The sequence below is a fragment of the Poeciliopsis prolifica genome, unplaced genomic scaffold (genome assembly GCF_027474105.1).
Source record: "Poeciliopsis prolifica strain line A6 unplaced genomic scaffold, Auburn_PproV2 SCAFFOLD046, whole genome shotgun sequence".
Classification (NCBI taxonomy): Eukaryota; Metazoa; Chordata; class Actinopteri; order Cyprinodontiformes; family Poeciliidae; genus Poeciliopsis; species Poeciliopsis prolifica.
The window spans coordinates 824672-846391 of record NW_026562421.1 but is presented as its reverse complement, the minus strand read 5'-3'; the positions used below and the strand labels follow the sequence as shown (position 1 = coordinate 846391).

At 37.5% G+C, this 21720-nt stretch overlaps 1 protein-coding gene across 4 annotated transcripts in view; it reads left to right on the top strand.

The window, feature by feature from the left end:
* magi3a (membrane associated guanylate kinase, WW and PDZ domain containing 3a) overlaps nucleotides 1-21720 on the top strand; it is a 124560-nt gene that overhangs the window by 61743 nt on the left and 41097 nt on the right. For all 4 annotated transcript variants that reach the window (XM_055056746.1, XM_055056745.1, XM_055056747.1 and 1 more), the window contains exons 2-3: nucleotides 12031-12147; nucleotides 18566-18685. In XM_055056746.1, coding sequence (XP_054912721.1) covers nucleotides 12031-12147; nucleotides 18566-18685 — 237 coding nt within the window. The remainder of the gene's footprint in view (nucleotides 1-12030; nucleotides 12148-18565; nucleotides 18686-21720) is intronic.

Genomic DNA, 21720 nt, shown 5'->3' with positions numbered 1-21720 from the left:
GTAGAATAACAGAAAGATGCAATTGATCTGCCTCTGATTAATCTCTGAAACTGTAGCGATAGATAATTTTCTTAAGTTCTTTTCAACGCTGATCAGGCATAAACGGATTAATTAACAGGACTACAGTTAGCACCTCAATGGTGCAGTGAGAGTAAAAGCCTCACATGCATGTTTGCATCCTAACTACATACTGAAAGTTGTATGCAGCTGAAGGCCATGAGGACAAAGAGTTGCAACAGACTCAGTCTTCTTATTTACTGTACTTTGATTCACCTCAAACTCAACATACCTCTCCATGCATTTCCTGTTAATCCATCACTGGTCATATGAAGGAATTATTCATAACACATAATTAGCTGGGAAATACCCATGAAAGAACCCAGTGTGTTGGGGTTTTTTTAGGAGCAGCTGTATCAGGTTCTTATTCTGATTCTCGTCATTTCTATTCTCTGGCGTCTGGCTGCTAAAGTCTTTTCATCTGCTGTGAGTGATTGATGTTGTTGCCCTCTTTACGCTGGGCATCTGCCCAGATTATTAAACAGCCCCTTGTGTGTGCCCTCAAAGAAACGCTGATAAATCATGGACTAAATGTCTGCGTCCAGTGGCTGGTCAATGTCCATAAACTGTACTAAGCTAAAGTCTCAGATATGACCTTGTGGACTAGTGTTCAGAAAAATCTTGCTTCATAGTCATTCTCTCCCTACAGTGACACACACATACACACACAAAAAGGATTGTAAAATGGGCAGTAGTCTGAAATGACTGGAGTCCAAGCAGCTGACTCATTTCAGTGATATGCGAGTATCCTTTCCTACTGCCAGAAGCTCTTACACATGATAGATGGATGTTATGTATTAGAGAAGTTTTTCTTCAAGTTCACCCTGCCTGCCAACATCCTGAAGGTAGTTTACAGAAATCAGGCTGTGAATGTGTTCGAGAAATGGTGGATATATAATTCCCCCAGTCATGGAATTGCTTTTTACTCATACTGGATGGGAACACAAATCGAATGACAAGGCGAAGAATCGAATGTGTTTTTCTCTAGTCAAAAAAGCCACTCTAGAGGTCATAGTAGGTATCATTTATATAAACTGGATGCTTTATGCTGCAGTGCTGTTCAGATATATAAAGATATTTACATCCAAGCTCACAATCCAAATAGACCATTTGTGGATGCTACTCATTACAATAGAACTGCATACAAAGAATGCCTAAATGGGTAAAATGAGATCTCCCACCTCTACAGTTTGAGATTTAGGAGAAGAAAGCTCAATTCAGAAAGATCCAAACAGCCTCTATATCCCAAATAATTATCTTTGATATATTTGGGAAGCAGACAGAGTCCAATAACTCCCCAACTCAAAATTCATTAACCGCAAGAACCTCTTATTGGAACCGTGACTAACCTAGAGACACACAGCATAGCGTGTCATGCACACCCACACCTAAGATCAATTTAGAGTAACGAGTTGCCTAAACAGACCTATTTTTGTTATGTGCAGTTAAACATATGCCATGTTTGCTCATTAGCGGGATGCAGAGTGGTTGCAGGACCCGGGCCAGTCAGGAAATGAGAGATACACTCTTGTAATCAGCAGCTACATCTCCTAAGGCAATGCTTTCTAAAACAAATCTGCTCTGCTGTACATATTATAGCATAGAGGCCTAAAACATCACCACTGACTAGCCAGGGTCAATGCAATGCAAACCTTACAGTGACTGATATGCAAGCACTTTTTTAATCACAACAAAGCTTGTCTGTATTTTTAGAACAGCACTCAGATGCAACCCAGGCATTGTAGAAGTCAATGGTTTCGTTCTGCAGCATGAATTGTCTAATTCCACTGCTGTCAAAATCTTCTCAAGTTTTAAATAATTAATATATAACCCTGTCACTCATTTGATTTTTATACCTTTTGGTAGAAATTTGTTTCAGAAAGAGATTGAGGGGAAGAAGATAAAAAAGACAGTCCTGTGTCCCATGGGGTTCTCTGTGACACATCAGAGAGTATATTGTCACTGACAGCCTGAGTTATTGAGGCTAAGAGTCCAACACTTGACTTGATCTGTAGAGTCTGTATCTGTAGAGCTGCACATGCTTCTCCTGCTTGTCTGAAGCAAACTGGTGTGTCATTTGTCTGATTTGTTTTATACAACTTGAGCAAACTATACATACCTCGCACTATTCGTCGATCTAAAAAAATCTAAATGTGTGAAAGTATCTGGGCAACGTGCATAAACTGTTATTTTCTAACAGTAAAGTGAATTGGTAAGGTGCAGAAGCCTTTATGTTTGTCATTTTTTTATTTGACACTCCCTGCTGAGTTTCGAGAGAACATGGTTTTAATCAGTAAGATTCAAGTTTTTCTGAAGGTCTTTAAAGATTTTCTTTGAACATCAGTTACTTTTCACTCGTTCCATTATCTTTGGAATGTTTTGTCTTTTCAGCTACTCACCTGTGATTTATTCGCTCAGGCATAAAAGCATCAGGATGCATACTTTATTCTCATTGTTTTAAAGAAACCACAAAATATAAATAGGACAAAAATATATCTATGCATAGGGCTGCAGGAAATTTTTAGCAAATTTTGTATTTTTTAAAGAGAATTGAAGCCCTTCGATTGACCTTGAAGAGTTTTTTGGTTATGCTTTTTTGTTTTTTAAAAAAGACAAATTTTGTCGATCATGATTGGTTTGTCAAAGATTTAAATAGGTAAAACATCCAAGGGAGTAAATATTTTTCATATGAACTGTAGATCAAGACTGAGCAATGTGTTTTCTTTCTCCTTAGCCTGAAACATGACACGAATTGGCACCAGTAGTAAAGCTCTCACACACCTCACATAGATAATCCAACCTTTACTTAAATAACATTTCTTCAGTAGATTAAAAAAAAGCCCATGGTATGACGTAATAATAAAAACTTACTGGTGCCAGTATCGACTTACATACAGTATATGCAGTGTCGTATGCAGAGCAATAGGCTATTCACAAGCTCCTATTTCAGAACTACAGAATGCAAAGTGACTTTTTACAGCAGTATGTGTCACACTGACTCACACACGCAGTCAGGGTGCTGCAACTCTGCAAACTCGTCAGCTTTACCGACGACAATCACCAAAAAGCATTCCTATCTTTTCTCTAAGCTCCCCTGCACAGAAAAACACTTTTTCCCCAAACCCAGTCGGAAAGCGTTTGTGTTGCTCTTTTCTCTAGTAGCTGAAGCTATATGATAGAGTTAAATGCTAAGTAACAATTAGTAGCCTAACAGAAAGCACAGATTTATGCTGAAATTCCTATGTAGAGGATAAAAATCAGCATAAGGGTTTATTTTCTGTGCTGGAAACCTATGTTTTCTTCCAGCTGCTGTTTGCACATTAATTGGTGACATTTAAGAATGTAGCTTTTAAAACCATGACACCTTATTCAAGAGATCCAAACTCCTCCTCATTTGCTCCACAGAAAGAAAGTCAATAGCTTAGTCTTTTATTCCAAATTCCTCCTCTCATCAAGTGACTAAAGAGGTTTGGAAGCTGGATGATTCCTTTCTAAGCTGGATGTGTGATGCCACCAAGCTGACTGGATACAAGAGATCCAGGTCCAGGTAGACCAAAATCCACAGGATTCTCTCCTCCCAATTGTTCCACGATTCCTTGTTCAAGCTCCCTGAGTGACGCATCTTCCATTCTTTCTGATCTCTGCATCACAGGAAAACTCTTTGTCTCCCTCTGCATGGAATAGGGGCTAAAAACAATTCTCTGTCATGGAGATGAAACAAATAACATTCAGGTCCTCTTTGATCTCTTGTTTGTCATCCAGGCTCTTTGGTAGGCTGGATGCTTTGTGATTGAACATGCACGTTTGCTCCACTGCAGTGTGAGTGAGGATTATTTTCCAGTGTGCTTTATGCTTGTATATGTGTGTGTGTATACAACAGGTGTGTGTGTGTGTGTGTGCCTGTATGTTAGGCAGATGTTTCAAACCACAATGATGTCAAACAGCAGCAGGCTTTTGATGATGCTCCTGCAGGGCAAAACTCTTTTCCCCTTCACATTTGGGTAGCCAGAGGACCAGTGGCGTGAAAGAGGAGTGTGCTTTTTAGGGATGATATATGCGGGAGGAAACACGTTCTGCTCCATTTTGTTACCATTTTCTGCAGTCATTCAAGCAGATTTGCATGCCTCACGAAAGATTTGAGCTCACAGTTAAATCTTTGAGAAAGAACATTTACCAGCTTGCAGCTGAGAAGATAAGAGCAAGAATAAGGCATTTAAAAAATAAAGATAAAATTGAACGTTTCAGTGCTTTGCTCCCTCTGTCCTCTGTGTCAGTCTGATGCCCGGTCATAATTCTGGAGGTGCAGAGTTTAGCCTGCAGTAGTGTCTGACAGGTCTTCATGGTTTGATTTAAGAGGACATAGTATAAAATATAACACTTTTCTGGGCTTCAGAGATCACATTTGGGCGTCTGAAGTCACCACCAAGTGGGGAAAAAATAGTAAGAACACAACTGTGGCTTTTTGTTTTGGGTCGTCTGGGTTTTAAAAATATTTTGTGCAGTGAACCATTTAGAATTGATTAGGAGCGGCTCAGCTCAGAAGAGAAAAAGTTCAGCCTTTGCCTCTTTATCTCCGTTAAACTTCAACTTCAAGTCAGCTTGCATTAAGAGAACCGGAAAAGAAGGAAACCAAGGCCTTTTATTCACCTTTTTCTTTGCAATGAACTACAAAGTAAAGTTTATTGAAGAACTATAATTTGTGGCTTTAAAATCAATATAAATTAAAGAAAAACATAAATGATCTTGTCTCTCCATTTTTTTCCCCAAACAGTAGTTAAGGAATTTGATTTTTTACTGATTATATGGAATGTCAGTGCATTTTATACAACTTGTTTAGATTATCTAGCAGAGAAATAATCAACTGTCCTTGGTAAAACTGCAGAAAAATTGAAGTAATCAGTATTTACTAGGAATTTTTACTGCCGATTCCGATACCGATCACCAATGAGGCCGATCTCTGCCGATCACCGATCTTTGCTGATCGGCGATCACCAATCATACACTTTTTCACGGAAATTGGTGGATTATAATCTCTATTGCCAAAAGTGACATTTCTGATACCTTTTTCTTAGTTTCCTTATAAAAAATACATTAAAATTTACAACTAAAAGCATCATGTATCAATTATGTTGTACAAAAAAAAAAACAATAATTCTGAAAACCAGATGATGTAAAAGTTATTTTTTTGTATATCATGCTGGAGGGTTATTCTCTGAATGTTTCTATCTTTGTACAGCAAGACCTGCCATTCTAGTTTTACTAAACTTTCATTAAGACCCCAAGACATGTAAACTATATTAATAGAAAAAGTAAAATATATATTTTTTTATTATAGCCTTTAATATTGACTTTCTTTAGCAGTTCAATTTTAAGTAAAGGGAATAAGCATTTTAATTAAAGTAATCACAATAGTTGTTCTTTGGTTTTATCAGTTCCACTTTGGGTTGTATCAGGTTGGATGTTTTAGATTTGTAACTAGGAACAATCAGATACAATCAGAAGACAAGAGGACTTAATGTAATCCAATTTTTCTTCAATTTGTCACTGTGGGCTCTTTTTTTCTTCTGATATAAAAAAACCCCTTGCTCTTTCCAATAATTTTAGTGGTGAAGTACCCTCAGTGATAATTTAACTGGTCACTATGACATTAGCTAAGCTGTTTAGTTTTGAGACAGGTTTCATGAAGAGAGGACATTTTTAGAAACGTATCAGTTGGACTTATCCTGGCCAGCACTAATTTTACTTTCTTTTTTCTCACTTCCAGTGATGACTGATTTCAATTTTCATTTTTTTAAGAACTAGGATAAAAATTGTGCTTTATGTTCTGTAAAACAGAATTGATAAGTTTATCAAAAGTATATCAAAGTATAGCAACCAACAGGTTAATAAATCAAAATCAAAAGTTATCTTTTAATGCTAAGGGTAAATTGTCTTAACTACAATCTCTGATTGATTTATTTATGTTTTTCTAGAAATACAAGATTATTGTAATTCTGAGAGAAAGATATATTGTTTTGGACGATTGTTAAAGCCATTAGCTAATTATGTTATCGAATACTTTATGGAAACAAAGTTAAGATTCATTCTTTTGATTCCAATATATATACACTATACAAAACAGGTTTGCATCAAAAACGACACATACATTTTCTGTTATATATTTGAAAGAACGTGATGTTATAAAAGATGTGAATCACTTGTTCATATTTTTAGGTAAGCTTTCCTACATGCTAAGATAAGAAATGTGGATTACAAGCAGCATAGGAGCAGCAATTTTCTTTCACAATTTAGTTTGCTCTGATTATTTCTTGAAGAGCGAACCATGAGGTGGTAAACCCTGGATTTATACAGATTCCTTGAAAGGTCTTTTTGAAGTCTAGATTTATTTTGCAGTGCAGACCACAGTGGTCGGTACTTAACCCTGGTCTGCTAATCAAACAATGAAAGGACATTTCCAAGGTCGTCTCTCCCTTGAGAAAAGAAAGTGGTTGATACTTTTGCCATTGCTGTTATCAATTGCCTGTGAAGAAATGGGGGAGCATTAATTTAAAGGAAACTCACCTCATTAAGCAGAAACTGATTATATATATCTACACTGGCTGGCCTTTTGTGAAGTGGAGTATCAACAGTGTAGGTGTGTACTGTTAAATGAGCCAGAAAATGCACCAAGCCCAATTTATCTCACATGTGAGGCCAAATTAATGGGCATCCTGAAGAGTCAGCGATTAAGAGCAAGCACAGCTACTCATAGCAGAGCCCATATTTCTGAACACTGAGTGCCTTGGATGCCATCTGTGTTGCGTGTGCTGATGCTTATGACACAGACACTTTTCCACCCATAATATCAAGTTTCCACAGATTGTGCATCAGGATCATTCCTTTTTAAATATCTTATAAAACAGTTGATTACACATTTCTGCCAAATGTTCGTGGATAATGTCACTCTCCTTATGGCAGAGTAAGCTTAGATAAAGAGTCTCATAGAGCGAGACAGATTGTGTGTGTGTGTGTACTTTTTTTAAGGCATTTCATTTTTTGATTGAAAGTAGCTATAAATACTCTACATCAACATATTCTAACTGCAGTGTAACCTTTCTGACCTTGTTGCTATTAGTTTGAAAGCTGAAACACCTAGCTTGTGCAAAATGACCTTATGTTAAGATAAATTCCCACTAATTGCATTTCAAGATAGATTTGTAAAACTTGAATGGAGGAAAAAGAGCAGCTGAGTGTCCTATGTGACACATTTTATTTCATCCTAAAGTGTACCGTATTACCAAATAAATCTCTTGGGCGCTGTATCTTCTATTAGATTTCTTGCGATTTTCTTTATGACAGCTAGACATTGAAAAAAAAGACTTGATGATAGAAAACACAACTTTCCACTTTAAAGGAATAGTGTTTAAGAGGCTTGGCCACCGTTACTTTTAACTGACCATAAGGATCACTGCTGGAAGAGGCCACTGGTGTTGGAGTTGCCCATAGCTGTGTATATTAAGAAACCAATAGTAAGATTTCCTTTTCCATCATAGGGAACGTATATAACCTGTTGTCCCTATGAGTCTTATGTTGATATTCTGTCTGGATCTTGCCCAGAGTTGCCAAATGAATCTAACAAGGTGGTAATTAACAGATGGTGGGAGTTTCCTCATGGTTTCTGGAGCTGTACTGTCATAGAATGGCTCATTAGACGCCCGCTGCCATCACTGATTGTGACTTCCCTGCACCATCTCTGCACTATTTTAGGAAAAGATCTCAGAACACGGATGCTCATTGTAATTATGCTGCCTGTTAAGTTTGTGCTTTTGTAAATCTTTGTGGTGGTTCTTAGTTCTTTTGGCCCCACTGAGCTAAGAGGTGATGTGCAAAGATTCTCACCAAGTTGAAGGATTCAAGTTGAGAGAAAAATTTAGAGTTCCTCCTTAGAGGTCAGGTAAAAGTAAACTGAATGTTTATTCATCAAACTGTTTCACCTTTAAGGACTATGAATCCCAATACAGTAGTCAAGTAGACGCACCAATTTTTTACATTTCAATTTGACAATCAAATCGAAGGCACATAAATCTGTAAAGGGAAACAAAATATAGACTGTATAGAAAGGGTAAATCCTTCAACTATGACTTTGATTAAATTTTAGCGTTTCATCATCAGTAATTTGAGCAAATCTGAATGATTTTGAAAGTTACCCTGTACTTCTAAAATTCCCCTGACATTAGCTGATCTTCAAAGAGACGATCTAACAAATCTCTCTGTAAAAGACAGCTACACTGCAGGAATTTCTGATATTTTTGGCCATATTCTTTGTCACAATAAGTTCCTGTCTTCTCCACGTTTGGGCTACAAAGAGCTGCTAGAAAACAAAAATTGTGGAAGATAATCTGGAGAATCAAAACTTTTAGATGTCCCATTTCTGTAGGATATGTTTTGTACGCTGCTCATTATTATGTAACGGTAGGCAGTTTAAACCATACGTTTACATACACCAAATGAAAAGACACCTTTTATTGTCACTGTCTAAAGTTAAATCAGACCAAACTTCTCTCTTTTTAGATCAGCTGGAATTGCCTAAATTAATTCTGTTGCTAGATGTTTTATAAAATGAAAAGCATTCTGGCTGAAATGTGGCATTTAATAAACTGTTCTTCTATAGATTGTTCTGATTGTGGGCTGGCTTTTAAAGTGTAATAGTTGAACCAAAATTGTTTAGTCTATGCATTTTACAAAATCCTGTGGGGTGAAGTCCTGCATTTTATTCTCACTGACGCACTTCTCTGTAATTGCTGTGACATCACTTACAGAAATTTGCAGATGGTAAGGCGAGGAAAGGTTTGTCCACTGCCAAGGAGATGATGGGCAGCAGCATGTGCTCTGGTTTCACTCTTGTTTCTGTTTGGGACTGAGAGTTGGAGCTGCCTTATGCAGCATGTTTTTAATTTGCAAATCTTAAAATATTGAGGCTTACAGGGTTATTTTCCAATTAAAGGCACAAAGGGGTTGCAGCAACAGATGCTTAACATGCTCATGTCCTCTGAAAGACAAGATGTCTGATTAAAAATGGGAAATGGGAAATAAAAGGTAGAGGAGCAGGCAGTTTCAGAAAGAAAGATGATCCAGGATGGCGTCTAGTAGGTATAAAAGTGATCTGGGCTCAGGGTGTGGGGAGGCCTGTGGGGGTCTGCTACGGCTGATGAATCTCCGCAGTCAGAGATGGAGCGATAGAGAAGTGATGAAATGGGAAGCGGAGGGAGGTGTGGTGGGCTTCCACATGTGTTCCCATGCATCATCATTACTCCTCTGTGCCGAGACTCTTCTCCACTCCCACCATCCTGCCCTTCCCTGCTCCCTTCGTTTTTAATAACTCTCCGTCCTTGAACTGTTGCCCCCGCTTTTATCCACCGTCTCACCCGCCTGTATGAGAGAGCAGCTCAAAGCCAGATGACCATCCACAAAGCCCTCCATTGTGTCCCACATGCCTTGTAGTTGCATGATGTGCTGCTTTGTAACATAGCAGTTCGCCCCCTACCCCTCCTCTCTTCCCATCTTTGAAGATATGATGCAGTGCACTAACGCAACCCGACAGGCGAGCCACAAAGACTGCACTGTTAGATGCTCTCGAGTTGTCTACTTTGGGCAGCAGGGGTGATTTGCATTTGTTCATGTGCGCGCTCGAATGAGGGTACATGAAAAAAGATTGATTTTACTGCATCAGTGGGGTATCTGCTATTAGCTGCGGCTGATCTCTCGTGACAATTACCTCTTTTGTTGCCTACACTGAAGCCAGCTTATCTCTCCAGGCAAAATGTAAAAAATGGATTTTGGGGGTCTCCTGGTGAAGGAATAATAACTTTCTTCTACTTTAACATGAAAACAGCCTGTGACAGGGAGTGAGGTGTATGTTCTCGTTTCAGAATTTGTGAGGTTTTCATCTCTTTCTGCTTCTGGGAACATAAACCACAGGCCTGTGGCTTTTGAGTTGATGCAAAGCCAGACACGGCTTTTGTTTCCTTGACCCAAATTCCTTGAATTTGTTGCGCCATTTAAAACTCCATGGAGTTGCATAACTGAGAACACTTTGCCCCTGTTTTTACCCTGCCGGTTACTGGACATCAATCTGAACAAAGCAGATGATTAGTTTGTGTGTGCTGCAAATCTAAAGCCCCAAGAGTTGAGTAGACTTCAATCCCTAATGGGCGTAGAGACTGAAATGTTTCCATCAAATTTCAGGACAACCTTTGGGTAAATTCTGAGGCAACATTTTGCTGAAACCACTCACAGCAGGAGGCATTTATTTCTCCAAAATGCTGAAATTCAATTTATTAAGTTTAAGGCATGTTTTAACTTTTTATTTCAATGAAACATAATCTCTCCTGCAGGACTTTACTGCTGAGAAACATTGCTATTAAAAGCTCTGTGTGAGTCTCTCAGGAGAAATCTTGCAACGCGTCAGATGCCTCACACTTAAAACAATTTCATTTCTTTCAGTGTTAGATTCTTTTTTTGCCACCATAAAATTGAGCAGTTTTCCAGCTTCTTTCTGCTATTTTCTTGATATTTTAGCTCATGTTGTATTGATGTATGAGTTTGTCTGAAATAAAGAATGGGCTCAAACTCAGGTGAAGAATATATGACAAAGGAAATCCACAATAACATCTGAAGGAGCAGCTTTTATTTTGTTAGCCTTTCTACAGTAAATGGTCATTAAATTCTATTTGTACCAGAGGTGACGTCACACTGTGTGAAAGAAAACAGTCATTGTAAAGCTATGGTTTGTTTAATTTTCCAGGTCAGAGCACAAGATTAGTCCCCCTCTGCAAATAAATCACTCATTTCTGAGCATATAGCTGGCTTATCAACTTAATCAGGATATTTATTAACACAAAATATAAGTCAAGACATTCCATTTATTATGTAGGCTGTGTACAAATAATCAAGTCTTTGCTTTACTGATTTGTAACCTTTTTTCTGCTTTCTCCTAGATTGTACATAACAATTTCATGCACATGATCAATTTTGTAAATTATGTTTTGCTGTAATTTAGTGATTTTTTTTTTCTTATTGAGGGGTTTGGCAGCACTGTACTTTCTCTGATTTAATTTTTGAATGGATCACTGATTTTGAAAGTAGTTAGATTTTTGTATTCTTTTACACTGAAGAGTGTTACAGCAACCGACTGAGAATTATTTTCTGTTGAAGATCCATTGTGAGACTGCACAACTTGAAAAAGTAGCTTCAGTACATGGAACTACATTCCATGTACTGCTTTCTTTTTTCAAAGTGGCATGCGATGACATTTTGAGATTCTTGTGGTCATTGCCTCATAAAGCTGTAGGGAAAATTCTGCAAAGCAACTTTGAGAAAAGAGTACTTCCAGCTGTTCTCCAGGATGAATGTCTTCTAAATGCTCAGGGAGTCCACACATGTGGCATATTGCAGCAAACACAAGGGACCTCTCTCAGTTTCCCACTTGTCTCTTCATTTGGTTGACATTCCTTCACTCGGGGGACACTGAGAGATCTATTTCTTCTCAAGTGTCTCATGTGCAGCTTGAGCACAGCTGCTGAGGTCCTCAGGACTCTGAGGTGTTAATCCGTTTTACTTTAGTCAACCACACATCCAGCTCATGAGCCAATACAATACTAAAATACTCAATATTAGGTTCAAAGAATGAGGCAAGATCACTAAAAAGGCTATGTGTTTTCACAAATATAAATATATTTTTTTCAATTAGTTTTGCTCAAATAGGAAGCTCTGAAGCTAGAGGCTGGAGGCTGTTTTCCAGACACAGCTTTAACGTAGCCAGATTGTGTTCCTTAAGATACCAATCACATGCCAGAGTTTACCTTAAAGAGCCAAACTGAACATTTTAGATTTCACAACTTATTGAAATGTCAATACCACTGAATAAATGGCTTCTGTGTAGAGTTAATTTGTGATTTCATTCTCTGATGGAGATTTTTATGTCCCTCTTTCTAGGTAAAGTGTTGAACACGGATTTACGTCACTACCTCAGTCTGCAGTTTCAGAAGGGCTCCCTGGACCATAAGCTCCAGCAGGTGATCAGGGACAACCTCTACTTGCGCACAATTCCCTGTGAGTATCTTCCACAGCCTCAGCTTCGCTACATGTTATTGGTATTATTGTCTCAGTTGGAAAATTCAGGTGTACCAGCAGTAATTTAAAGGTATATGGAAGCATAAATAATAACAAATATTGTGAAACATGGATGGATGGATGGATGGATGGATGGATGGATGGATGGATGGATGGATGGATGGATGGATGGATGGATGGATGATGGATGGGATGGATGGATGGATGGATGGATGGATGGATGATGGATGGATGGATGGATGGATGGATGGATGGATGGATGGATGGATGGATGGATGGATGGATGGATGGATGGATGGATGATGGATGGATGGATGGATGGATGGATGGATGGATGGATGGATGGATGGATGGATGGATGGATGGATGGATGGATGGATGGATGGATGGATGGATGGATGGATGGATGGATGATGGGATGGATGGATGGATGGATGGATGGATGGATGGATGGATGGATGGATGGATGGATGGATGGATGGATGGATGGATGGATGGATGGATGATGGATGGATGGATGGATGGATGGATGGATGGATGGATGGATGGATGGATGGATGGATGGATGGATGGATGGATGGATGGATGGAAAAATTCAAATAGGAGTCTGTATAAATAATAATACTGTACTGTTATTAAAGTAGCATACTTTTATTTTTTTAATGTGCAACTGAGTTGAGTGATTTCACATGCAAAAACACGAGAATTTTTACAAGAAATAAAAATAAATTAAATAACTACATGGATGTAGTTATAAAGTCTTACAGCTGCTGAGAAGAAGGATCTCTAATGAGGCTTCTTTGTACTCCCAGGATGCAGCAGTCTGCCACTAATTATATGATTTATAATTAGATAACATTAGATATTAGAGTTTAATATGTCTAGATTTTCCATGCTAAGTCTTAAATTGTTGACATTCCTTCATTTCCTTTTATCACCAAATTACTTCTTAAGAATTACATTCCAGGTCATGAATTTGGAACTGACCTTGTTAATAGACAGCATGTCTTTTTCGACCAGAAGCAGTTTCAAAAAATGTTTCTCACCCTGAGATATTTCCAAAAGATTCAATCTTTTTCTCTTAAATAGTATGTCAAGGTGAAGAAGCATTCTTACTGCTGACTGATACTTGAGGCAACAGGTGGGGAAGGAGCAGTGTTACACCTGCCTGTGCTGAATAAAGCTTTGATGCTGGAAACCAGCTCTACTCTCTGAGATACTGTAATTACTACAACACCTGCTGTTTGGCTTCAAGCAGATCTTAATGCAAAAGTAATGAGAATAAATACCTTATAACAACTTTAAATGGAAGGTTGACATTTTCTATCAAGGCTAAAATACTTTTATCCCATAGGGAAAATGATTGCAGTTTTGACGGATATCATATTTCCTTAGTAGTATATGTTTTACAGTGAACTAAGTTCCTTATTTTCTCTGTACCTTGCACTGGTGGTGTTTTAGCTCCTATATTACAGTGTGTTCAATGCTCCTTGGAAACAAGGAGGTGAAATAAATAACCACTAAAGACCGATTTTCAGTTTACGCCTGAGAGACTTTAAAACAGACAGCGAGGCCAAAAGGTTTAAATAAAAGAAAAGCTGTGATCCTCTTGACTGCACATTGAAGTTATCGACCGTTTCTGCCATTTCTCATTAGAAAGGGACTTTTAAAATGTTTCCCAACACTAATCATTTGGAAAGCTTTCATTTCTGTCAGTCTGCTTTAAGGGAAGGTTACTGCAGAGTCAACTGTGCTGTACTGAATACTTTGGTTATAATCAGCAGGATTTTCTTGTCTTGCTGATGGAGAGATGTGACTCTGCTATGCATGCAAAGCACCCATAGAAGCAGTGTGTTGGGGCCTTATTTCAGCCAGCAGACTGGCAGTGTGCACCCTCAATAAAATCTGCACTATTTTGAAGAGGAAAGGTAAATAATAAGTAACTTCTAATGACCTTATTGAGCAAGTCTGCACACTAATCTAATCGTTTTGAGCATATTTTGATTCAATTTCAGCATTTTTCAGTATCTGCTCCTCAGTATCTTCTGAAAAGGTGCAGACAAAAAGGGATTTTATTTTTTACTGTCACTGTGAGTCCATGCAAAACAACACAAGCTTTACTTCACCTTCAGGTGTTGCCAACATGACAGTAAAAAAAAAAAAAAAAAAAAAAAGATTTCCACACAGTATGAATAATATGAAGGGCTTTGGAAGGGCAGACTGGACAAATGATGCCATTGAGGTCTGAATGCTGAAACTGAATTTAATAATAATTTGCGTTGTTTAATTTAATTTCAAAGTGGTCGTATCAATCAAGAACATGTACTTCAGCGGGTTTTTGCGTACATTTTAGATCCACTTAATGTGAAAATAAAATAACTCACATCCTGAACATTATGACTAATTTCTTCCTGAACTATTTTTAGTGCATGTCGCGTTTTGTCACCTTTCTCACTTTGACATTGTAGAGGACAAAAGAATAAGCCAACATTTTCAATGTGAGACATTTTAGTGTGGCTTCAGTAGCTCAGCATATGCATCCTTTCTCCTCCGCTCATTCAAGCCTTCAGCAGAGCCTCATCACAGAGCGCTGAGCCGCCGTGACCCTGTGAGGAACCTGGATAGCCACTCCAGCATGACGTCTGTGCTCATCGCAGCAGTCGGAATAAGGTCTTGGGGACAAGCAAGCGTGACTTTCCTTCCTGCACCACATGCAGCGAGTCTTCGTTAAGCGTTGCCCTTGTTTCATAGAAAAGGCGACATCAGCTCAATGCCGAGCAGGGCTCCGGGTTAACATGAAATCCTGCAGGCTTTGCTATATCCTGACCCCCCTCCCAAGGCTATATATCCGGCTACATCTCTCTTTCCGTTTGGATGATCGCTGTCACAGCAAGGCAAATCAGCTACACTGGTTTCATCAAAAAATGGAGGAAGAGTTGTACCAATAGAAAATGGAGAAAATGTGCTCCACGATTTCAATTGCAGCAATTTATTGGAAAGATTGAAGAGATTCTCGGTTTGAGTGTGCAGGCTTATCTTAACGTATCACTTTGTCTTTTTACATAGAAAAAAATCAGATTGCATCTCATCCAGAGTGGCCCATAAATGTAATAAATGTAGCCCAGGGAGCTGCAAGATATAAATGAAGGTAAAACCGGGCCAATCCCAGCAAGACGACGCAAACATCAGAGCTATATCTCCAGATCTGCTTCACTTATTACATTTCATTAGCCAGAGCATGCAATTCCATTTTTTCATACAAAAGCAGGTATAGAAAACAAAAAAGGACATTAGGCTGTTTCACTGCCCAGAATGATTGTTAAAACATCAAATGAACCTTTTCCAACCTTCTTTGAGGAAATTCTCATTTCCATGCCATTTAAAGCTTCAGTATGAGGTTCATTAAACTGAAACATTTGACTTGGACCATTTCTGTGCTGTAAGCTCCATATATTAGTTTCACAGCAACATTACATGTCCTCTTGGTCTGATGTCTGAAATCTTAAATCCCAGCAAAGTTTTTTTTGTTTTTTTTTGGTCAATGCTTTGAACAAAAAGGGTATAAACGGCTTATGTGACTGATTCTCTAAAGGACTTTTTCTGGTCTTACAAACTAACACTTTCACACATACTCATGCACCGTAAAGCATACGGATACAAGGGCGTGCAAGGTGGATGAGCAGATGATCGAATGACTGGGAGATTATTTGCGGGATATCTCCACTGTGAAAACCAGCTTACATATGTAATCTTTTTGCTACTTTCCTTATTGCGGTTCCAAAGAATTGTGAAACTCCTGTCATTTTTCATATGAGCAGAATTATGAGAATAAGAGAAAAAGGATTCCCTTGAAAACTTGCATCACTGATGAATTTCAAGAATATTTCTACATCAGCCCAAGGCACCAAACAAATTGGCCTAGACTGAAATTCATCGGCATAAAAATCAGCTGCACCGGTAAACTTGTTGCTTATGTCAACAACAACAGAAAAGTCCAAGAGAAATCAGGTTTTATAATGTCCCAGAATTACCTCAGTATTATTTTTTCGGATAATTTGAGAGATTTTGCTTCAAAAGCCTACAGAATAATGTGCATTCTATTATTTCACTCTGTCAATGTTCATATTAATCCTCATACAAGTGCATGTCAGTATATTAGAAGGTCAATGAAATGTTATTGCAGACAAGTGTTTATTTCCATTGTATTTCGATGAGATTGACTCAACCCTCAAATTTTTGTTACTCAGAAAGTTTTAATATCTTATACGATCAAAATAAGGATTTTTCATTCAGTGATATTGTCCTACCGAAATGTATTCAATAAATTAGTAAGATTAGAACTACCTTTTGGTATTACACATTTAATTAAGCACTTATATCTGTTTTTACATTTTTTAAAAATATTGTCTTATGTAAATTTTTTATGAGAAATGTCATTAGCTAATCACAAAGTCATTACAATTAACAGATAAAAGGCTTTTTAGCATCCATGTAAGTAATCGACATAGTGTATTTTATTTATTGATTAAGTTCCTGAGATAAATGGACATTTCAATGATATTGTCAACTTATATTCCTGTTATCTTGTTAATGAAGAATATTAATTCTTCATTAGTATTCTTGGCTACAGTCATGAGTGAAGAGCCTGCTTCATTCATTTTTTTCTTTTGTAGCTTATTCTCAATGTTGAGCGCTGACTGTGCTCAACAATCAGCTAACAAGCCAGCAGTCTGCCTTTTGAATGTGAAGGCCTTACATTTTTCTATCAATAATCAATTGTTCATTGGTCTTATGCGACATTAAATTTTTCCGAGATACTGGACTTAATTCTCAGTATTTATAATGATTATCTTTTGTTGTTGATCTATATCAGCAAATAATCGGAGGAGAAAACCATTTTCTATTTTTGAAAATGACCCTTTTTCCTTTTGAAAACCCGGTGTAGAAACCAAGGTTGAAAATTGTGTCCAATTTAATGTTTTCAAATAAATTAAAAATGGTGTTGTGAAACTGACTGTATGCTTTCTAAAGTGTCAGCTTGGCTCACCATCATTAGAGATGTAATCTTGGTTTTTCTAGTAACTCTGCTGTCTCTCCACTGCAGGCACATGGGGCTTTAAATCAAGTTTAACATTTTCTTTCTGTCAACAAATATTCTGACTGCAGGAGGATATATTATGTCTGAAACAGACCACTCTGTTACGAAACCATCTTTTATTCTGTCAAACAATATTCCAAGGAGATTTGTGAAACCATAAAAGGGAGATGTGCAAGCTTTATTTGGATTGGACAAATGGGGAATTTAGATATTTAACTTTTTAGAGATGGATTAGCGACCTCAGTCCTGTCTCCCAGCTGCTTCAGACCATCGACACTCCAACAAATGCCACACAATTTTATCTCAATGAACTCTGCGCATTAAGCCAGGACTTATGAGGATGGACATGATCACTGCAAATGTTGTAAACATCAGATTAAGCTTTAATCTGTAGGGTAGTGGAAGCAACTCTGCTCAGTCAGTTTGTGGAGATCATTTTGGGAACTTCTAAATCCATATTTGTCTGACTATTATTAATTTGATCTCATTCTCGTTGAACTAGTTGCTTCACCCTAATCTTTTGCTCCATTACCAAAACTGACTGGGCCACTTGTCAGTTGGCCCAGTCACTTCCAAATACAAAACAACATGTTGGTAAAATTTAGAGATTTCATTCAACTTAAAAGGGTTGGAATAATTTGCATCTTTGCTGTATTTCAATTATTTATTAATTTATATACATCAACTCAGCATTTATTTTTCAGTTAGTTCTTATTGTATTCAATATGTGATTTGCATTTTTATAAACCAAAATAACATGTTCTCATTGTAGATCTGACATTAGCAATAACTCTGTTTTTATTGCTGTAAGTAGTTGTTGAATCTCCTGTTTGCTCCTTTGGGCTGATGTACAAACATTCCTGGTATTCATTAAAAATGCAGAAGTTAAAGAGAAAATATTTCCTTGTTATTGTCTGAATCCTCCTTATAGTGTTGCATTAGTGTCCTTAAAGAATTGTGGTTGCGCTGCTGGGCACAGCGTAACTTCGTGTGAGTAATTAAGACCCTGTTCATTATCATCAGTTACACTCCCTTTGGTTTCTGACAGCTGTGCTGCTGCGTTGAGGCTGTTTTTTTTCCCCCTCTCTGATTCATGTTTGAATAATGAATTCATCGCTTTGCGGTCCCAGCTCTGTTCACTATTCATGATGTAGACACAGACCCTCCCCTGAGTGCTGAATCACATCCCTGTGGGCATGTTGCATATAGTACTGCATCCAAACCCCCGTCCCAAACCCCCGATCCTGACGGTTAGTTCTTGGGTTGTTCTTCTGTCTCACACTTTCCCATTTTTGGCAGGTACCACTCGGCAGCCCAGGGAGGGAGAAGTACCTGGAGTGGACTACAATTTCATCAGCGTGGGGGAGTTTCAGGAGCTGGAAGAAAGTGGGATCTTGCTAGAAAGCGGCACATATGATGGTATGTTCTTCAACCCGGCAACACAAATGGTAATAGATCAAGATGATGACAAAACAATAAATACACATCTGACAAATTCTTACATCGTGTTGACATGGTGCCATCTTCACAATACTGCCCCAAGAGTTTTCTTTCATTTTCAGTTTTGTTTTATTTAAATAAGTTAAAATAAATATCATCTTAAGGCATTTTACAAGACCTACTCATATCCAGTTATATAAACATCAATTTATTCGAATGCAACCCAATCAAATCGTCAGTTTCAGATCCATTTATATACAGTTCATTTCAATGTAACTGTAGCTAGATACAATGGCTCGTTTACAAACTACTAATTCCACTAACAGAAAAAAGATCTGATAATAAAAATATCTGATAGTTTAGTTTTTCATTAGTAGTAGGAAGGTTTTGTACTAAAACAAGTTACTGGACAATGATGTTGTTTTGAGACAATTTTCAAGTAATATAATGGTAATGGCAAAATATTGCAGAACACATCTTCAGAGATCAGAAAACGTTAAATTCTAGTGAACATTTAACACTGGAATTGGAAGATGTTTTAAATTTCTAATGTAAATAAATAGCAGATAAAACTAATTATGTAGTCTCTTTAAAGAAAATTTCCTTCAAAAAATGTCTACTTCAGACCAATACGCTATCCAGCTTTTGGTAGAAATAAAGAGAAACACAATAAATTATGCAAATCGAAATGATTGAGTTTATTTTAATTGATTTATTACTTTTTGTAACAGGCTAACTCCTATATATTACTGAAAAGTTACTTATGAGTTAGTTCTGTCTAAATTCAAGTATGTTAAGAGATTTACATTAGAAAGTAGACAAAAATACTTGGTTAGATGTTGTGTTTTGCAGTTATGATAATTTTTAGTCAACAGTCAGGAGAACATAAAACAGATGTGAAGACTCTGGCAAAAGACCAAGTTGTAAATGTTAGGCAATTACGTAATCAAATGCTAATAGACTCATGAATTCCAGGTCCCTGCATTATTAAAGAATTCATTTCATAAAAAGATTGATAAATGAATCAGAACTAATGAAAAGCAATGAAGTGCTGAACTATGAAGATGAATTATTGCAGTTTAAACAGCGTGGACTGCACTTAGACCCAGTTCTTTATGAAGGTGAACTGGTACAGCACTAGATATGGACAGGAACCAGAGAGATACTACTCCCCGGAGTGACCAGAGAATTACATTGTTGCTATAATTCACAGTCCCAGTCCATCTCTCTGACATGCCTGCTGGAATGAAATTGTCTTGTGAATTTGCTGAGCTGTGCATCAAGCGAAATCAACACATTGCTCATGTCATCAAAATCCCACTGCAGTGATAAAGAACTGGAGGTAATCTTTTCACACATGATTTAGTTTTCTGCAGCAGACTTTACCTCGGTCACCTACACAAATGTGTTGGGAAAGCCGGGCTCCATCCTCTGCACACATATAGCCCAGAGTGACTTGGCTTTCAACCTTGAGCCTCTGAACTTGCCTCCGGGATGAATAATGGATCTGCTTGGCCCTTTCCTGCCTAATGTAATGCATATATATGTGGGGAAGGCAAAGGTCCATAAGCCCTCAGAGAGTTAATTATTAACGCCCCAGCTGGATGACCTCAGAGACTCCACATTGTGATTGTTCAATAAAAATTTCACATGGAAACAGACCTCAGTGTAGATATTTGGTGCTTGATTCTAAACATAATGGATGATATCCGCGTAGTAAGCCAACCAATTGGAAGTCAAAATGCCAAAGTTAACCAAAAAGTAAAGCAAAAACATTCCTTATATGCTTTCATATTAGATTAGAAAGAGTTTTGTTATTTTCCTCTTTGTGACTCGTTTTCTTTACTCTGCAGTTTCTGATTTTCTTGTGAAGTTTTATGTCTGCTTTATGACTTGTCTCATTTATTTGTGACATGTCTTGCTGGCTGAAAAAACAATTTCCTTCCTGCAACTCCAATCTAATGTGTTAAAGGCTCCGGGGAAACCACCCTGTTTTCCAACCTACTACTGTTTTAAAAATTTAATTTTAGTCATTATTTATGGTTGTTTTTCTGCCATCCTTCTTTCTCTTTCCTTGCTTTCTGTATAGCTGATTGAAAGGAAAGATTGACCTGGTCTGTCATGTTTATAGCTGTGACTAATCTTCCAAACCTGGGAGCAACAGAGGCTTCATAGGTGCGCAGTTAATCTACAACCGAAAGCGATACTCTCTCACTGTTGTGTTGGACTTAGTAACTGCAACAGTGGGACTTTTACAGACTGTTTTGTTGTGCTGCTAGTCAATAATAAAAAAAAAGCTTGTTACTGAGGGCTATTATTTTGAAAATGGTTGACCAAGCATCAGGTCAGTGCTGTGCACCACTCCATTAAATGTTCAGTCTTGCATTCCTAAGAATGTATTTTTTTGGCTTAGTTGATTTTAAGCCTCACTAATACATCTAGAGTATAAGCTGCACAATCCATGTTTTTTCACTGTAAAAAAGATAGAATAAGGAAATTATATCCATCCTTTGTTTTTGCTTTCTTATGACCCACTTAAATGTTTCAGATAACCAAACACATTTTACTCGTGGATAAATAAATAACCTGACTTTAAAACTTTTTTTCAAAGTGTTTTTCAAATGATGATTTTATTCATTTAAGGAACAAAGTTATCCAAGCTGACCTGACCCTCTGTGGAAAAATAACCCCCCACCCCTGTTGTAGAATCATAAATCAAATATGATTAAGCTAAATTTTTTAGAAAGCTGAGCTCAATTTCACAAGCCATACCAAACCTGATCAATAACTGACCTGCAGATATGATAAATAATTTAAAGGGAAGCTCTCTGGGAGCTAAAAGGTCTCAAAAAGCAATATATAATCTAAAACACACAGAAAGCTTATAAAATTGACATAAAAGGTGTTACCTTTTCTTCAAAGTGGATTTTTCAGTAATGTGAGCAACAATAACTTCTCTCTGGCAAATCTGTCAAAAGTAGGCATAAGGATTGGAACTATTAAAAAATACTACT